At 42.8% G+C, this 18094-nt stretch overlaps 1 protein-coding gene across 1 annotated transcript; it reads right to left on the reverse strand.

Moving 5' to 3' along the window:
- Positions 1 to 1354: 1354 nt before the first annotated feature.
- Positions 1355 to 15832, reverse strand: LOC139006436 (lysozyme C, milk isozyme-like). The gene is made up of 5 exons (XM_070408811.1): positions 15703 to 15832; positions 3827 to 4024; positions 2666 to 2827; positions 1992 to 2070; positions 1355 to 1421 (listed from the first exon to the last, which is right to left on the reverse strand). Exons 1-5 carry the CDS (start codon positions 15830 to 15832, stop codon positions 1355 to 1357), a joined length of 636 nt encoding a protein of 211 aa, XP_070264912.1.
- Positions 15833 to 18094: the final 2262 nt, after the last annotated feature.

Genomic DNA, 18094 nt, shown 5'->3' on the forward strand with positions numbered 1-18094 from the left:
TCAGTCTATAAAAGATACAGGAGAGGTTAAAAAAAAAAAAAAAGAGCTGGAGAGAAGAGGGGTGGATTCCTGAGACAGAGTTTGTGTACTTTCATGATCTGAGGGTGACTAGAGAAGCCGTGCTAGTTGTCTGAGTTTTTATCCAGAAGCAAGAGAAGAACCCACCCCACAGAATAAATGCAAAGGTATGGTGAGACAAAAAAATACTCTTACATGGTTATATCCATGAGTCAGACTGTACATTTGAAACACTTACATTACTGGAATGTGATTATGATTTACTTTATTAAGTGATTTATTAGTTACTATGCAGAAATTGCTAGTTGTCCACTGTAGTAGAACAAAAGTAGTACCTATGTAGGTACTATGTTTCTCAGGCCCCCTTGCAGCTAGGAATGGCATGTGATTAAATTCTGTATTTGGAGTATAAATGGAAGTGACATGTGCCTTTCCTAGGCCTTAAAACATAGCATGTGTTTCTCCACACTTATTCTTCTTCCAGAAAATTGGAGTAGGGAGTGCCTTCAATACAGCTCTGTCCAAGTAGGTAAAGATAGTACCCTAGGGCAGTGCTTCTCAAATGTTTCTCTGCATAAGAATCACCCAGGGAGTTTAATAAAACAGAGGTTAAAACTAGGATCCAATAGGTCTGCAGTGGACCCAAGAATTTGCATTTCTAGCTCCCAAGTGAAGCTCATACTGCTGGTCGACAGACCACACTTGGAGTAGCACCGCTGTAGAGTACGGTGGAGACGCAGGGGGAAGAATCTGGGTTTCTGAATGTCTTGTGTGGGACAAGGGAGCTTTTCTACCTATCTTGGACTATTTTGTGAGAGCACCATATTTTTGGGACTCGATTACAGCAGCTTAATCATTTACTCTAGCCAACATAATCATCCTGATGTTCTGCCAATTCTTCCCCATGTCTAAACCAAATCTCTCCCACAATTCTCTTCTGTTTTATCTTGAACGTTCCTTCATGGTTATAGAGAATAATATTAGCCACCTCTACTAAATGAATTTCAAAGAAGCTGGCATTTAGAATGCTATATTCAAATGTCAGTGTGCTTAGACGGGTAACCCCTAAGAATTTCTCACGCAAGGGTTTTCCCTCAAGTATCTTTCCAGAGGAGATATGGTGGGCTTGGAGAGAACAGGATATCCAGCTGTCTATATCATGTGGCAAATCTCCATCACGACCCAGCCCTTAAACATGCTACTTGAAAGACAGCTGAATTTCAGTAATTTTTATTTTGGAGGCAAAGATGGGGGAACATTCAGAGCTTCCTAGGATCTTGAAGAATTGCCCTGCCTTCTGGGCCACCTTCTCCAGGAGCCATATTCAAGGACAGTCTCACAGTTGACAGCCGGCCAGGTATTGGGACAAATTCTTATTTTTGCAGTGATTTACCCAGGCCACCCTAAGGATAGAGAAATAAAACATAGATCAAAGGCAGAGTCAGAAGTCTGTAAGGCAGCGGTTCTCAACCTGTGGGTCGCGACCCCTTTGGCGGTCAAACGACCCTTTCACAGGGGTCGCCTAAGACCATCCTGCACATCAGATATTTACATTACCATTCATAACAGTAGCAAAATTACAGTTATGAAGTAGCAATGAAAATAATTTTATGGTTGGGGTCACAACATGAGGAACTGTATTAAAGGGCCAGAAGGTTGAGAACCACTGCTAAGGGCTCGATGGAGAGGGAATGCAGGGTCTGCAGGCTGGAGTCTGTTTATGCGGTGGGAGAGTCCCAGGTCGGGAAGGCTTGCCCACCTGAGACACAAGTGGGTGGGTGCTGCAGTGATACCTGGGGTGAAAACATCACAATATTATTCTGCCTCATTTCACCTCAGGAGAACAGTCTCGACTCCTTACAAAGCCCAGGGAAAATCCTACAGTAGAGATGCTGCTCACATCAGCATCCTAGACACAGCCTGGGCCCATCCCTGGCAGAGTGGCTGGTCTCTGCCCTTCACGGTCTCCTTACCAAGCAGACATCCCGTTAGGATCTCTCACAACCCTCTTGATACAGTTGATGTCGTCACTGATGTTATCATCCAGAAATTCTGAAAGGAAAAGTGGATGAGTGCAGAGGGAAAAAAAATCCCTTTTCCTGTTTTAGTAATTAATCATTGTTTGAAGAGTCCCAAAGGAAACAGCCTTGAGATTCAGAAACCCTTTATCTCTGGAGCCCTTCGGGGGTGGGGGGGGGGGGGTTTCCCTTTCATTTTGCCGGGACTTGGTGCCTTTGCTAAGAATCTGTTTTTGAGCCCGTTCTCTCCAGAGGGCATCCAGGACTTGATGGACTAGAGAAAGCCTTTGTTTCAGGCATCTGCTTAGTGTGTCCTGAGTGCTATATGGGTTTGTGGAATGGTGATGCAGAGGTGTCCGTGTCAGGAATGGCATAGCATGTCTTGAGAGATGGGGACTCAGGAAGGTGAGGCTTAGTCAAGGGTCAGTGTATCTCTCTCCCCCCCTTTCAGCAGGAGGGTCTCTGTGGAATCCTGTTTTAGTGTGAGATCACTTAGGGCCCTTTTATTTTGTGTACTCAGCTCCCACAGTGCATGCTGAGGGTCAGGTGTTAGGGAGCAGTGCACTGAATTTGGCACTTATTTTGTCTGCCCCCACTCCACCCAGCCTCAGAGGGGACAGAGTCCTTACTGCTGCACATTATGTTGCAGGCATTTTCTGAGGGATGCTTGTTGTCCTTGCACCACCACTTGTTGTTGATCTGGAAGATCCCATAGTCACTACTGCCATCGGAGTTTCCTCCATTAAAGGCCCTGGTGTTGAAGCTACTCTCATGCTCAGCCATGCAGACCCCTGTGTCAGAGAGAGCAAAAGGTGTGGATAAAAAAGGGAGCATGCTCCATAATAAGATTCAACTTGTGCTTTACCACAGCTACCAGAAAGGAAAGTCCATTAAGACTAAAATGCAAAGACTACAAGACCCTCAATGTTAGAAGTCATTTGTAATCCAGATGTATTCCCAGGCTTAAGCAATAATGAGGCCATGATAAGTATGTAATAACAATTTGTTAAATATTTGGAATGCTCAATCATTAATCAATCACAGTCTGTTCCACAGTCTAACCTTTCCAGCCTCAGCTTCCAGCCAAATATCCAATTCTTGCCATGTATATGCACTTTTGCTCTGTACCCCAAGGTATATGCAAGAGAAGAGGTGGAGAGGTAGTGGAGGAGAATCCTAGGAAGGAATTCCAGACAAACTATCTTTGGGGGTAATAAGAAAGAGAAGGTTTGGCATGGAGAAAAGTGAAGATATTCAAGAGAAGTTGAAATAGTTTCATGTGTACCTACCAACGTGATAGATGACTCTCAATCCTTTTCATTGCCTCGCCTTCTATTCTCATGATCCCCATCTAACTCCCTTGTGGCACTAGTAGAGCAACCTTAGACAAACTTAGCAGCTGTAGGTTATTTTTGGTAGAGAAAAGAGCAGAGGAGAGGGTGGGAGGGCAACACCTATTGTGCTCCAATGACCTGAACTAAAAAGAATGCAGGTGAAAGCAAAGATGATGGTAGCAAAACTAAAAGTAGATAGGTTAGGCTTTGCGTATGTCCAAGCCATTGGGTGGGAAGGTGATTTGTGGGAGAAGCAAAAGGAAATCTATGATAGGATAATTCCTGGTGGAAAGAGAGAAAAGGAGAACCAAATAGGAATTACAAGGCAGAGGGGACAGAGACAAGAAGAGCAGACAGGGGAGTGGGAGAAAGCTGGTTTGGGGAGAGTTTGCTGGGTTGGGGAAGAGGGTCACTTTGGGCAGAGACAGAAAGGATGGATGAGTAGTTCATACTCACAGTTTGCCAAGCTGTAGCCATGGAAGCCATCCATTCCATGAGCCTTCAGCTGGCGGGCCAGCTCACATTTGGAGAAGACTTTGGCATTGTAAGCTGCAAAGAAGCAGCTGAGGAGGGAGATAATCAGAATTGTCTTCATATTTGCAGCTAGTGCAACCCAAGAACTGATATGTCCAGGACACTCTTGTCTTTTATACCCTGTGGACACAAAGGTGTCTCTGAGTGAACAGTTGTGCTGGCATCTGTGCCAGGAAGAAGGACTTGGCTGCCCAAGGCTAATTCCCCAAGCTGGTCCTGCCAGTGTGAATTTCAAGGAAGGGGATGTAACCAAGAATGGTACCAGGAATAAAGTCTCAATGAGGGAGTGGGCAGTCCTAGATTTGGGCCAATGCATGGAGGAGGGGTGGAATGGGGAAAGAAGGAGATGGTAGGAGAAAGAAGTGTGATTTTCAAGGCTTGTGTTGGAATGTCCCCAAGGGAGGTTGTCCTACATGCTTTGCTGAACTTTGCCTTTCTGTATTGTTTTGCATCTTGTTGCAATCTTGAACTCTCTGTCATTTATATCACACTAGAGGCCTGGTGCATGAAATTTGTGCAGGGGGTGGGAGGTGACCCTCAGCCCAGCCTGCACCCTCTCCAATCTGGGACCCCTTGGAGGATGTCCACAGGGATCAGGCCTAAACCGGCAGTTGGATATGCCTCTAGCAATCTGGGACTGCTGACTCCTAACCGCTCACCTGCCTGCCTGTCTGATCGCCCCTAACCACCTCTGCCTGCCTGACTGATTGCCCCTAACCTCCTCTGACTTGGCCCTGCACCCGGGACCCAGGATTCCCTCCCTCTGGCCGGCCACAGGCACCCAGGACCCAGGCCGGCTTTGCCTGGGCAGGCCACAGCCACAGGGGACCATGGGGGGGTGGCTTCGCCCAGGCCAGCTGCAGGCACCCGGGACTGTGGGGCAGGAGGCTTTTCTCTGTCTCCTGGGCTGCAGGCACTGGCATCTGGGATTGCAGGCGGGCGGCTTTGCCTGGGCCTGGCTTTGTGAGGAAGGATGTGCAGAAGGTTGTCTGGAATCGTCCAGTCTAATTAGCATACTACCCTTTTATTAGTATAGATATTTCCCTGTGTTCCAGTTTGCTGTGTGGAGATTTTTCATTTTCTTGCTGAGCTGCCTCACTACTGTGGTTATTCATGATATTTGCTGGTCTCCTCTGTATGCGCATCTGTGCATTTATTGTTGGCCCTTCTCTAGCAGCTTTCCACAAAGAGGTCTTCCTCCAAGAAACCAGAAACACCAATCAGAAAGGATATATGCACCTATATGTTCATAGCAGCACAATTCACCATAGCTAAGATCTGGAAACAGCCTAAATGCCCATCAGTAGATGAATGGATTAGAAAACTGTGGTACATCTACATGATGGAATACTATGCTGCTGTAAGAAAGAAGGTACTCTTACCATTTGCAATGGCATGGATGGAGCTGGAGAGCATTATGCTAAGTGAAATAAGCCAGTCAATGAAGGAAAAATACCACATGATCTCACTCATTCATGGATAATAGAGACCATTATAAACTTTTGAACAATAATAGATACAGAGGCAGAGCTGCCTCACACAGATTGTCAAACTGCAGCGGGAAGGCCGGGGAGGGTTGGGGGGCAGGAGGGAGGGGGTTAAGAGATCAACTGAAGGGCTTGTATGCATGCATATGAGCATAACCAATGGACATAAGACACTGGGGGTAGGGGAAGCCGGGGTATTGTCAAGGGCGGGGGGAAAAAAAAGGACACATATATAATACCCTTTGTAATGCTTTAAGCAATAAAAAACAAAACAAAACAAAAAAAACACTCCAACATGGAAAACAACAATCTGGGGGAAATTTTGTTTGCAATATGCAATAGCCAACTGAATTGTATTCCAGATATAGAAGAGTGACTATCCTATCTAATAAAAGAGAAACATGGTAATTAGCCGTAAAAAAAAAAAAAGAGGTCTTCCTACTACTTTCCAGTAGGTGACTGAATCACAAGATTTTTAGCTCTGTGACCTCCAGGACTGCTATCAGTCAGTGTAGCCACAGTTGGTTGGGGGTGGGGTTTGTTTTGCCCTCTTGGTAATGTCCACAGGAGCGAGGGGATGGTCAGTCACAGAGGGAAATACCCATTCTGCTGTAATTGTTTTTGGTTTGGAGATAATGTACTCCTCCACACGACACCAAGGGTGACTGAAGGTGAGTTTTAGGGGCTATGGGTGGCAGGGCTCTGTGGCTCCATTCCTTTGTTTGGAACCATGACTGCCCAACAACAGACGGTGGTGGCAGAACCCCTACGCCATGTCCTTGCTCAGATGACTAGGCTGGCTATGGGTGGCAGGGCTCTGTGGCTCCATTCCTTTGTTTGGAACCATGACTGCCCAACAACAGACGGTGGTGGCAGAACCCCTACGCCATGTCCTTGCTCAGATGACTAGGCTGGCTCAGTCACGGTTCTCACTGCTCACTCCTGAATCAGTGCTCCCCCAGACTCTGCTCCTCCTGCCGAAGGCAGCGCCTGCTACAAGGGGCTTCCTCCCCTCTCAGGCCCAGCATGGCCACAAGCTCCAGGCTACAAGGCTGCATCCCTGGCTGTCTTAGCCCTCCTCCCTTCTTGCCTCCCATGTTTGCTATCATTTGCCCACTTTTAGATGCTTCAATGTGTGGATTTCTCAGGCTTGCCTCTATTGAGCAGGGAATCTTTTGTTGAGTTATAGTTGATCGACTCATTGAAATTTTAGGGGTAGAGGACAAGGGGATCTCTCATGCAGCCATTCTTCTGATGTCATTCCTGAGCTTTGGCTCATTATCTGTGCTTGGCTAAAGGTATTTTCCCGCTCAATCTGGTGGGTATCACTGATGGGTATCACTAAGTTTGGAGCCATTGAGGCTCATTTGACATCTGCAATCAGTAAACCACTGGTTGAACAGAAGACCACTAGAGACTAAGTTCATATCTCTGCATCTGAAAGAAGTCAGATCTAATCCTCCAACTACACTTGAATTATCTCTAATATCTGTGATCACTGATATATATATAATTGCAAATATATAATGGGTGTGTACTTATTTATCATCAGTAATTTTTTCATGAGGTTATGGAGGCTGAGAAGTCCAGATCCAGAAAAGCCAATGATGTAAGTTCTAGTACAAGTCTGAGTCTGAGAACCAGAGAGCTGATGGTGTAGTTTCCAGTCTGAGTCTGAGTCTAAAGACAAGGGAAGGCCAATATCTCAGCTTTTTATTTTATTCATGATATTTGCTGGTCTCCTCTGTATGCGCATCTGTGCATTTATTGTTGGCCCTTCTCTAGCAGCTTTCTACAAAGAGGTCTTCCTATTACTTTCCTGTAGTGGCTGAATCACAAGATTTTTAGCTTTGTGACCTCCAGGACTGCTATCAGTCAGGGTAGCCACAGTTGGTTGGGGAGGGCAATCTGCTTTATGGAGTCTACTAATTAAAATGTTAATCTCATCCTAAAACAACCAAATATCTGGGCACCCAGTGGCCTAGTCAAGTTGACATAAAATGAATCATCACACATTGTTGAGATGGTATAGTGAAAACAAATGCATGATATCCCGAGGCTCACCATTTCATTCTATAAAATCTTTCTTTATTATTTTGTATTACATATTCATTCAATATTTATTGGGCATGTATTGCATGTCAGGTATGGTGTTAATTATTAAAACATTTCATAGTCCTGCTGGTGTTGCTCAGTGGTTGAGCGTCAACCCATGAACCAGGAGGTTTGATTCCCAGTAGGGTATGTGCAGGAGGCAGCCTATCAATGATTCTCTCTCATCATTGATGTTTCTATTCCTCTCTCCTTCTCCCTTCCTCTCTCTAAAATCAATAAAAACATACAAAATGTTTTATATTAAAACATTTCATAAATTGAGCCAGAGTCTGCCTCTTTATATACTCTCTCTGCTGGTCTCAGGCCATAAGGTACAAGTTCTCTTGCACGTAATCATAGTTATTAAGCACCAACTGTGAGTCAGACGAGGTATTAATAATAAGCACTTTGCCTGTTTTTAAACCATTTAACCCATATACCAACCCAAAGAGGAGGAACTGATATATATATATAATACATTTGTAGATAAGGAACTAAAAATCCTAAGGGGTTAATTAATTTTCTGTAGGTCAGTCAGCAAATAAACAGTAGAGTTGGAATTTGAGCCAAGGAAGGCTGAGTCTAGAGATCACTCTTTTAGTCACTTCCCAGAGTACTTCCAACAGCCATCTTCATGTCCCTAAAGAATACCACCGTGCTCCCATCCCAAGTGTTTATTTTTAGCCTCCATTTCTTGTTCGACCAGAGTTTCTTCATCTCTTGCTTACTTCCAGTCTAGATTATTAATATTCTTAAATATAGGGTCTGGAGCTAAATGAAAATACATCAACATCTCTATGATTCCTGATAATTTTGAGCTTTAGGGGAGAAAGTTAAATAAATTCATTCATTGCAAAAGAAATTTTAGGAAGATCTGAAATAACTCTGGGAGGGTGCAGATAAATGACCAAAAAGCTTGGGTACTAGCAAATATAAGGAGAAATTATACAATTTGTGTTTATAGATAGATGGATTTTCGTTGTTTGAACCATCCTTTTATCCTAGGGATAATTTCCGCTTGATTGTAGTGTATGCTCTTTTTAAAAAAATTATTTTTTATTGATTTTAGAGAGAAAGGGAGAGGAGAGAGAGAGAAAGAGAGAGAGAGAGAGAGAGAGAGAGAGAGAGAGAGGAGAAACATCAACGGCTTGGCGTGTATGATCTTTTTAATGTGCTGTTTGATTTGTTTTGCTAGTATTTTGCTGAGCATTTTAACATCTATATTTGTTAAGAATACTGGCCTGTAGTTTTCTTGTAATGTTCTTATCTAGCTCTGTTATCAGGGTAATGCTGGCCTCATCAAAAGAGTCTGGGAGGGTTCAATTTAGGAACAGTTTGAGAATTGGCATTAACTTTTCTTGAATGATTGGTAGTTTCTCTTCAACACATCTAGTCCTGGGTTTTTCTTTGTTGGGAGGTTTTTGATTAATGATGCCGTCTTTTTACTTATTATTGGTATGTTCAGATTTTTTATTTTTTCATGATTCACATTTGGTAGTTATGTGTTTCTAGAAATTTATCTATTTCTCCTAGATTATTCAATTTGCTGGTATGTAATTATTCATAGTAGTTTCTCATGACCCTTTATTTCTTAAAAATATATTTTTATTGATTTCAGAGAGGAAGGGAGAGGGAGAGAAACATCAATGAGAGAGAATCATTGATCGGCTGCCTCCTGCACATCCCCTACTGGGGATCAAGCCTGCAACCTCAGCATGTGCCCTGACCAGAATCAAACCCTGACCTACTGGTTCATAGGTTGATGCTCAACCACTGAGCCACGTCAGCCGGGTGACCCTTTATTTTTGTAGTATCAGTTTAATATCTCCTCTTTAACTATAATTTTATTTATTTTAATCTCTCTTTTTTCCTTGTAGGTCTAGCTAAAGGTTTGTCAAGTTTATCTTTTGAAAAACCTCCTGCTCTTAGTTTAGCTGATCTCTTCTATTGTCTTTTTTAGTCTTTTCTTTAGTTCTGCTTTATTTTTTGTTATTGCCTTTCTTCTACTAAATTTGGGCTCAGTTCACTCTTCTCTTTCTAATCCTTTGAGGTGTAAAGTTAGACTGTTTCTTTTTTCTTTTTTTCTTAATGTAGGTGTTTATCACTAAAAACTTTCCTCAAGAAGTGCTGTTGCTGTATTCCATAAGTTTGGGTATGTTGTATTTCCAGTTTTATTTGTCTCAAGCTATTTTTTTTTTATTTCTCTTTTGATTTCTTCCATGACCCCATTGTTCATGAGCATGTTGTTGAATCTCCACCTATTTGTGAATTTTCTAGTTATCTTCTTGGTATTGATTACTTGTTTTATATCTTGTGGTCAGTAAAGATGGTTGATATGATTACAGTCTTCTTCCCTCCCCCTGCCCCCCATTGATTTTTAGAGAGAGTGGAAGAGAGAGGGAAAGACAGAGAGAAACATCCATGTGAGAGGCACACATTGATTGGTTGCCTCTTGCACGTTCCCCAACCAGGGCCTGGGTGAGAGAGGAGCCTGCAACCAAGGTATATGCCCTTGACCTGAATTGAACCCAGGACCCTATGGTCCACAGGCCGATGCTCTATCCACTGAGCCAAATTGGCTGGGGCTGATTACAGTCTCCTTAAATTTGTTATGGCTTGTTTTGTGGCCTAACAAATGATCTAAGCTGGAGAATGTTCCACGTGCACTTGAGAAGAATGTGTATTCTGCTGCTGTTGGGTGGTATGTTCTGCATAGGTCCTGAAACTCCCATTGCCCTTCCTTGGGACATATCCTTGGGGCGTGGTCTCTGCCCTTGAAGCCTAGTCACTTCAGGAACTCTGGGTGTTCTGGTGAGATGGCGAGAGGCCTTTTCTCTCTCCTTTCCATCCCTTCCCTCATTGCCATTATTCCACTCCTTTCCTTGTCCTTCCCCCTTCCCTCCCTTCTCCCACTTCCTCCTGGCTGGTTTAAGATCTTTTCCTTGTTCTAGTTTCATAAAGCCTCAGTGGCCCCAGTTCCTTTGTTAGATTTAAATACTGTAGTTGTACTTTATGGAATTGGGAATAAGGGAAGGATATGGTGAAGGGATCGGGAAATGAGATAAAGGTTCAGTGGAATAAGGAATCAGGTTAGCAACTGAGAGGTCATGAATCTACGATCAAAGGTTTGAGATATGGGGCAAAGATGGAGGCCCACTGAAGTTAGGAGACAATTTGGGAATAATATCTAGAGGCATTTGGGGCTGTCACAATGATTAGAGGGAACTACTAGTGCTTAGGGAGTGGGGTCTAGCTATCTGTCAATGTGCAGGGCAATGCTGAGCTCTAAAGAATTTTTCTGTGTTCTGCTTGACCTTAAAATGTTTTAGGTAGACATTCATGTAGGTATAAAGTCTGTTAAAAATTAATTAAGCCTAACTCCACTGCACATACAGACACAAGCATTTTTTTCATGGAATCAACATATACTGATTTTTCTAGTAATACAGCAATTGTGAAAATCAAGAGGGAGATTGTTTTGGTTTTGTCTGGAACGTTGACAAGGATATTTATCATTTCAAAAATCCTATCATTGATGGCAATGCTGCTCATGATGCTGGAGCTGCCAATGTGGCACGTCTGTATCCCTGTGCTGTAGCCACTACGTTCTGTGTTTGGGGGGGTCTAACATCCAGCTTTTTATTATGTCTTCTGGTGTGATTGTAGCCAAAAATTTTTTGGAAATAAATATTAATTTATAATAAATTATTTCCCTTTTATTTATGCAGCATTTAGTACATTATGTGGGTTTTCATGAAAGTATGTGTGAAGTTAGGTTATGTGATCTTCAAATTTCATTTCAAAATAATAAAGAGGAAATTAAAGATTTTTGAATTTGAAATAGGGCCTTGGGTACCACATAGTGAGATATTCTGGGGGTTATGCTGTTGTTTGCAACAGGCTGGAGTGCAGTGGTGGAGAGCATAGACTTTGGAGTCAGACTTTGGGTTCTTAATACCAGATCTGACACTTGTTAATGTGTGACCTTGAGAAGGTCATTCTATCTTTATGCCTCAGTTTTATTAATTGTAAAACAGAAATAGTAGCTGTATCTCCTTCATAGGATTATTGTATTAAGTGGTTTAGTAGAAAGCACTGAGAACAGTGCCTGTACATAGTAAGCATGCAGCAAACATAAGCTGTTAATAGCCCCTCTCCTGTACCTCCTCACCTCTGTACCAGAAAAACGTTTCTCAGTGGTCAGATGATCCTAGAGGATTATCTCATGAATTGTTTGAATGTCCTCAGGATAGCGGAGGCCCATTAGTGCTGTACACCAGCTGTCTTAGTCAGTTTGGGCTACTATGACAAGATACCATACACTGCGTGGCTTAAACAGCAGAAATTTATTTCTCACAGTTCTTGGTGTTGGGAAGCCCAAGATCAAGGTACCAGTTAACGGGGTTTCTGGTGAGGACCCTCTTCTTAGTTTGTAGATAGCCAGCTTCTCTAATGTTACATGATGGAGAGAGGGGGAAGGCTCCTGAGTGTATCTTCCTATAAGGGCACTAACCCCATCATGAGAGGTCCACCCTCACGACTTAATTAGCTCCCTAAGGCCCCATCTCCAAATACCATCATATTGGGGATTAGGGTTTTAATATATGAATTTTGGGAGGATATACACATTCAGCCCATGGCACCAGTTAAATATCTTCAAGAAGTATGATGAAGTTTTTCTCACTCTGAAGAGGCATGATCACAGTCTGAGTTTTCATCCAGCTCAAAGTCTAGGGTTTAAAGTCAGGAGGAAAGGAGAAAGGATTAGGATAAAAACACTGCTGGAGGAATTGAGTGCCTGTCCCATAGGAAATTTGGGATAGTGCCTGTTTGAAGTGCCTCCTTTTTTTATGGTAGAATTTTTAGTCCTGATCATAGCTCGAGGAGTCTAACTTCTCATAATCTTTGTGTCCAGTTTCTATACCTTGCCCTGTCTCTGGCCTTGGCTCATAGCTCTCTGTTCTCTGAGTCCTGTTTGGCTTTGCAACTGGGAAGTAGTTTAATTTTGTCATTGGTTTTATGTATAGGGGTTAAGGCTTGGAGCAACTTCCAGTTATATAACCCTTGGGGAATAATGTATCAGTCAAGAACTGTGCTTCCTGGAACAAAGATTATTCTGTCTTCTTAGAAAACTTGATGACCTTGTTGGCAATGCCACAGGGAGTCTCAACCTGCTTGTAGGAGGATGGTGTGAGGAGTTTAACCAGTAGGTCCTGAGACGGTCATGTCCTTTTTGAACTCCCTTCTTGGCTGAATGATTTGTTTTAGGCAAAAACTTCAACATCTACCCCAAAATAACAACAACAAGAAGGACAACACAATGTCTTTCTGACATTAAACTTTATGAAGTTGAGCCAAGAACAAGGATTCACATGGAATTTCAAGGGCTAGAGAGCAGGTACCCGCAGAGAGAGGAAAAGGACGTCAGATTGGGAAAGGTTGCTCGTGTTGTCCACGACCAGGTCAAGGATCTGCCTCTATATCCTCCTCCTTTGGGCAATGTCAAAATGCCCGGTCTCCTCCTCCTCCTCACTATTGTTTACTCCCTTCCATAGTTAAAGGAGATGTTGCTTTACCCTTTCCCAGCACAAACACAGATAAAGCTCATTAACTTCCACCATTCTGGGGTGTGTGTGCTGTCACTGATGCTGAAACCTGGATTTCTTACCTCAAATTCATCCTTGTTCAGGCCTCTTCTTCTGGCTCTTCATTCTCTCCACACCTCCTCTGTTCCTTTGTTCTTTACAAAGCTTATTTCTTCCACTTTGATTATTCACTCATAAAAGTAATGTCTGTATTCATCTCTTTTCCTTTTCTTCCTCTCATTTGTTTGTTTGCTTATTTATTTTTTCTTCCTCTCTTTTATTTTTGACCAAGAATGCAACACTGATTAAGAAAAGAAAATGGACTTTGAAATAAAAAAGATTGAAGTTTTGAGTCTTGGATTTGCTTTACTGCCTTACTGCCTTAAATTCAACTCTGTGAGCCTCATTTTCTTCAACTATAAGATGGTGTCAATAAAATCTACCTGAGTTTGATATATTAAAAAGTGCTTAAAAAGTTTATTATTATTATAATTAGAGTACAAGGGCTTAGTTTCAGTTATATGGAAAGACATTGTGAAGGAAGAATTAGCACTAGATCAATACTTTTATTATTATTTTAAATCCTTACCTGATGATATTTTTTAAGAGACTGGAAGGGAAGAGAGAGAGAGAGAGAGAGAGAGAGAGAGAGAGAGAGAGAGAGAAACATTGGTGAGAGAGATGCAGCAATTGGTTGCCTCACACACGCGCCCCGACCTGGGCTCGGATCGAGGCTACATGCCCTTGACTGGGAATGGAACCGGTGACGCTTCAGTCTGTGGGCAGACACTCTAACAACTGAGAAAAACTGACTAAGGTTAGATCAATAATTTTAGAGAAAGTGCACAAGAATAACAGTGGCAATGCTAGAAGGGAGCCTCTGTGGGTCTTCTTGAAATACATGTTAAAGGGCAACATATGATGTTGACCTGGAGATGTAAAGGCATAAACACTAGGCATAGCTTATTTATTTACTTAGGGTAACTAATTGGTCTGGCTAGCCATCTACTCATGCTTTCATTGATTAAATTAATTCAAAAAATCTTTATTGATCACTTTTTATGGGATTGCTAGGCAAAGTTGGTGGGAAGTTGTTATAGGTAGAGGAAAAAAATGTGAAAAAGCCTACGTAGTCAAGGATATAAAAGGTAATCATTATGGCTGAAGCATAGATACAAGATTGTGAGTGGCAAGAAATGTTTGTAGAAGCATGTGGAGGCCAAGTCACATTTAAGAGGTTGAATGTTGCTCTAAGGGCACCTATGAAAACATGCAATTGGGGTTAGATTGTTGTTGTTGTTTTTTTCCCACAGGAAAGTGTGACAGAAAGGTAAGAAGGCAAGGTAATAGAAGATATTGGCAGAAGTGGTTTAGATTTTGGACTATTGAATCTTATCTGGATAAGGAGGGAAGTGAAGAAAGAGGAGGCTGATACACAGAGATACAGTAGAAGTAACTATTAATGGACGAACTGTCTTAATGGAATCAAAACAGGAGTATTAGGAACAACTGAGCAAGTGACCTGAAAGAATAAGATGTTGGTGAGAAAAGTAGATGCCTGAGTTTATGGTTTTAGACATTCCATGAAGTATTCCCGGGATAGAGCCATGGGACTGGGTGACTGAAGTGGAGTGGAGTAGATGCCTATTGGGTTGAGGAAGCTGCGTTTTGGATGGGACACTCAGTGAATGTTTTGATCACTTGGAGTAGTAGCAGATCTTGGGATGGAGAGAAATTCTATGAAACAAGTACCAGTGTTCTTTTAAAAAATATATATATTTATTGATTTTTTACAGAGAGGAAGGGAGAGAGATATAGAGAGTTAGAAACATCAGTGAGAGAGAAACATCGATCAGCTGCCTCCTGCACACCCCCTACTGGGGATGTGCCGCAACCAAGGTACATGCCCTTGACCGGAATCGAACCTGGGACCCTTGAGTCCGCAGGCCGATGCTCTATCCACCGAGCCAAACCGGCTAGGGCAGTACCAGTGTTCTTAAAGAATGAGGGAGAGTAACCAAAAGGAGATGGGAGGCATATGGGCAAAATATATAAACCTCAAGGAAGTAGGACCTTTAAAAATAGGTGGGGTTGGTGATGGTCTCAATGTGCCAGGAGTTAGACTGATTGCTTCTAGATCTGGATATGCTGGGTTTTGTACAATAAATAGCCTCTACTTGAGTCTATTTTTACAAAGGTAATAAGGATTCTGAATTTGTGTACATTATTTCTGTGCAGGTTTTCATGTCTTCATTATACATGTATGTGCCCCCAAACAATATATGCATTGTTATGCGTGGTTTTAAGTTTTTAACAAGGGGTCTGGTAGTATGTATATTATTCTGCACCTTGCATTTTCAATTCAAGGTGTTTACTGTTTTTGCTTGTTTGTTTTTGCTGCAAAGTGCTTTATTGTTTCCATTTGGTCCAAAGCATGGGACAAGGCTCTAGCGTGGTTAAAAGGATGCTTAGAGGTTTCAGGAAGAGGCTCAGCCAGAAGCCAGATACCAGGGGGATGCAGAGGGGCCCCTTAAAGGCATCTGGGCTCCAAAAGCTCCTAGTTGTGCTTAAGGGCGAGCCTTTCAAAGACATACTCGCCCAGCTCAGCCTGGGGAGATTAGTCAGGTGTTACCCATCTTCTTGATGAGTTTCACCTCCTCATCCAGGAAGTGGTTCTCCAGGAAGTCACAGAGATGAGGGTGTGTGCCTGCAGAACTCAGAGTATGCATATCCGAAAGGGTCTGGTTCAGGTTCTTCTCCATGACCCTGGCAGCTTCTAAGGTGTCCTGAGTTTTACTTCACTTGTCTAGGGAAGGCTTCTGCACATCCTGGAGGCCGGCACGGCCGGGAGAGGTGGTTTTGCATCTTCAGGAGTCTCTCCATGTTCTCTCACTTCTCCTCAGACAACTCTTGGAACAAGTGACTCATGCCCTCCAGAGCCACATCACCGTGGTCAAATGGAAACGCAGAGAGAGGTAGATGTCGGAGGCCCTCAGATGCAGGTTGATCAGGAGGTTGACGGCAGCTTCCAGCTCAGTGGAATCATTCTGACGAATTTGGGAGCCCATGGTTGCTCAGCAATAAGGAGTTACGCTCAAACCATGGTCTCAGAGGCGGAGGATGGCTGAGATGGTTCCAAAGGCGGTGACTGGAAAAGAGGTTGGCGGGTGATCAGAGGCTGAAGAAGGGGCACCCCTGGGTCTGTTCTGTCCAAGCACAACTGCAGCGATGTCGGTAAATGTTTCCCTCCACGTCCTGCGTAGTTCAGGGTTCGGGATCTGGAAGAAGAGCCGCACACAAATGAAAGAGAAAAGACACGAGATAATTTGGGAATATTGGGGGCCAGGCGGGTAAGTCCAACTCAGGAGGAAGGACTTCCACTGTGCTCAGGCCTCACCAACCTTTTATAGTCAGAGGTAAACAGGGCAGTGGTCACCATAGTTACACAGTTCTTGTGAGTTTCACTTGTTTTGACCGTAGTTACCCTTCCTGCACTTCCCTCAGCCCATTAGCTTTCCAGATAAGATCTAGGGAGTGTTATAAGGTCAAGCCTAATTATGTTAAGAGGACTGTGCCCTCTAAGCTGGGACTTGTTTGTGACTTTGCCAACAGGTCAGTCCGAGGCTTAACCCTATATCAATTTCCCACACAGCGAGAGGCGGGTCTGGGCACTGCTGAGGGCACTCAGGTGTTCATTGTTTTTGAAACGTATTCATGTTGATACTTGCTCTCATTCACATTGACTACTCTACAGTGATTCATTGTATTGTCCCCTATTTCATATTCATTCTTCTGTTGATGAACATTTAGATTGTTTTCAATTTTAGTTATTCAGAAAATACTGCACTGGATGTAATTGTATGTGCCTCCTTCTTTAACATAATATTCTCTAGTTTCACTTTGGTATGTCCAAGTGTAGATTTATATCTTATTTATTTTGTTTGGTATTTTGAATGTGTATATATATTGTTAATGCTCACCTGAGGATATATTTTTTTCATTAATTTTTAGAGAGAATAGAAGGGAAGAAGGGAGGGAGAGAGAGAGAAAGAGAAACATCAATGTGAGAGAGATGCATCAATTGGTTGCCTCCTGCATACGCTCGAACCGAGGCTGGGATCGTACCTGCAACCCAGGTATGTGCCCTTGACCGGAAATCGAACCGGAGATCCTTGGGTGCGAGGGCCGACACTCTAACTACTGAGACGCACTGAGGGTTGAATATATTTTAATGAGAATTTACATCTCTGCTTGGCTGGTGTTGCTCAGTGGTTGAGCATTGACCTATGAACCAGGAGATCATGGGTCCATTCCAGATCAGGGCACAGGCCTGGGTTTGGGCTTGATCCCTGGTAGGGGGCATGCAGGAGGCAGCCAATTAATGATTCTCTCTCATCATTGATATTTCTATCCCTGTCTCCCTCCCCTTCCACTCTCTGAAATAAATAAAAACATAAAAAAAGTTTTACATGAAACATTTCACAAATTGAGCCAGAGTCTCTTTATAGCCTCTCTGCTGGTCTCAGGTGATGTTGTGACTGAAGGGAGAGAGTGTCTCCTGACTTCCCTTGAGGAGAGAGAAGAAGCTAATATTTATTGAAGTATGTCATACAGGAAGGCAATGGATTTTTGCACATTGATTTTGTATCCTGCAACGTGACTGCATTTGTTTATTGTTTCCAGTAGTTTTTTTGTAGAGTCTTCAGGGTTTTCTATGTACAGCATCATGTCATCTGCAAAAAGTGACAGTTTGACTTCTTCCTTCCCTATTTGGATGCCTTTTAATTCTTTCTCTTGCCTTATTGCTCTGGCTAGAACTACCAGTACTATGTTGAATAAGAGTGGTGAGAGTGGACATCCCATCCGATCTTAGGGGAAAAGCTTTCAGTTTTTCACCATTGAGTATTATATTGGCTGAGAGTTTATCATACATGGCCTTTATTATGTTGAGGTACGTGTCTTCTATTCCTATTTTATTGAGCGTTTTAATAATAAATGAATGTTGTATCTTATCAAATGCTTTT

The sequence above is a fragment of the Myotis yumanensis genome, unplaced genomic scaffold (genome assembly GCF_028538775.1).
Source record: "Myotis yumanensis isolate MYYU_CA2020_CCGP unplaced genomic scaffold, mMyoYum1.0.hap1 SCAF_3, whole genome shotgun sequence".
Taxonomy (NCBI): domain Eukaryota; kingdom Metazoa; phylum Chordata; class Mammalia; order Chiroptera; family Vespertilionidae; genus Myotis; species Myotis yumanensis.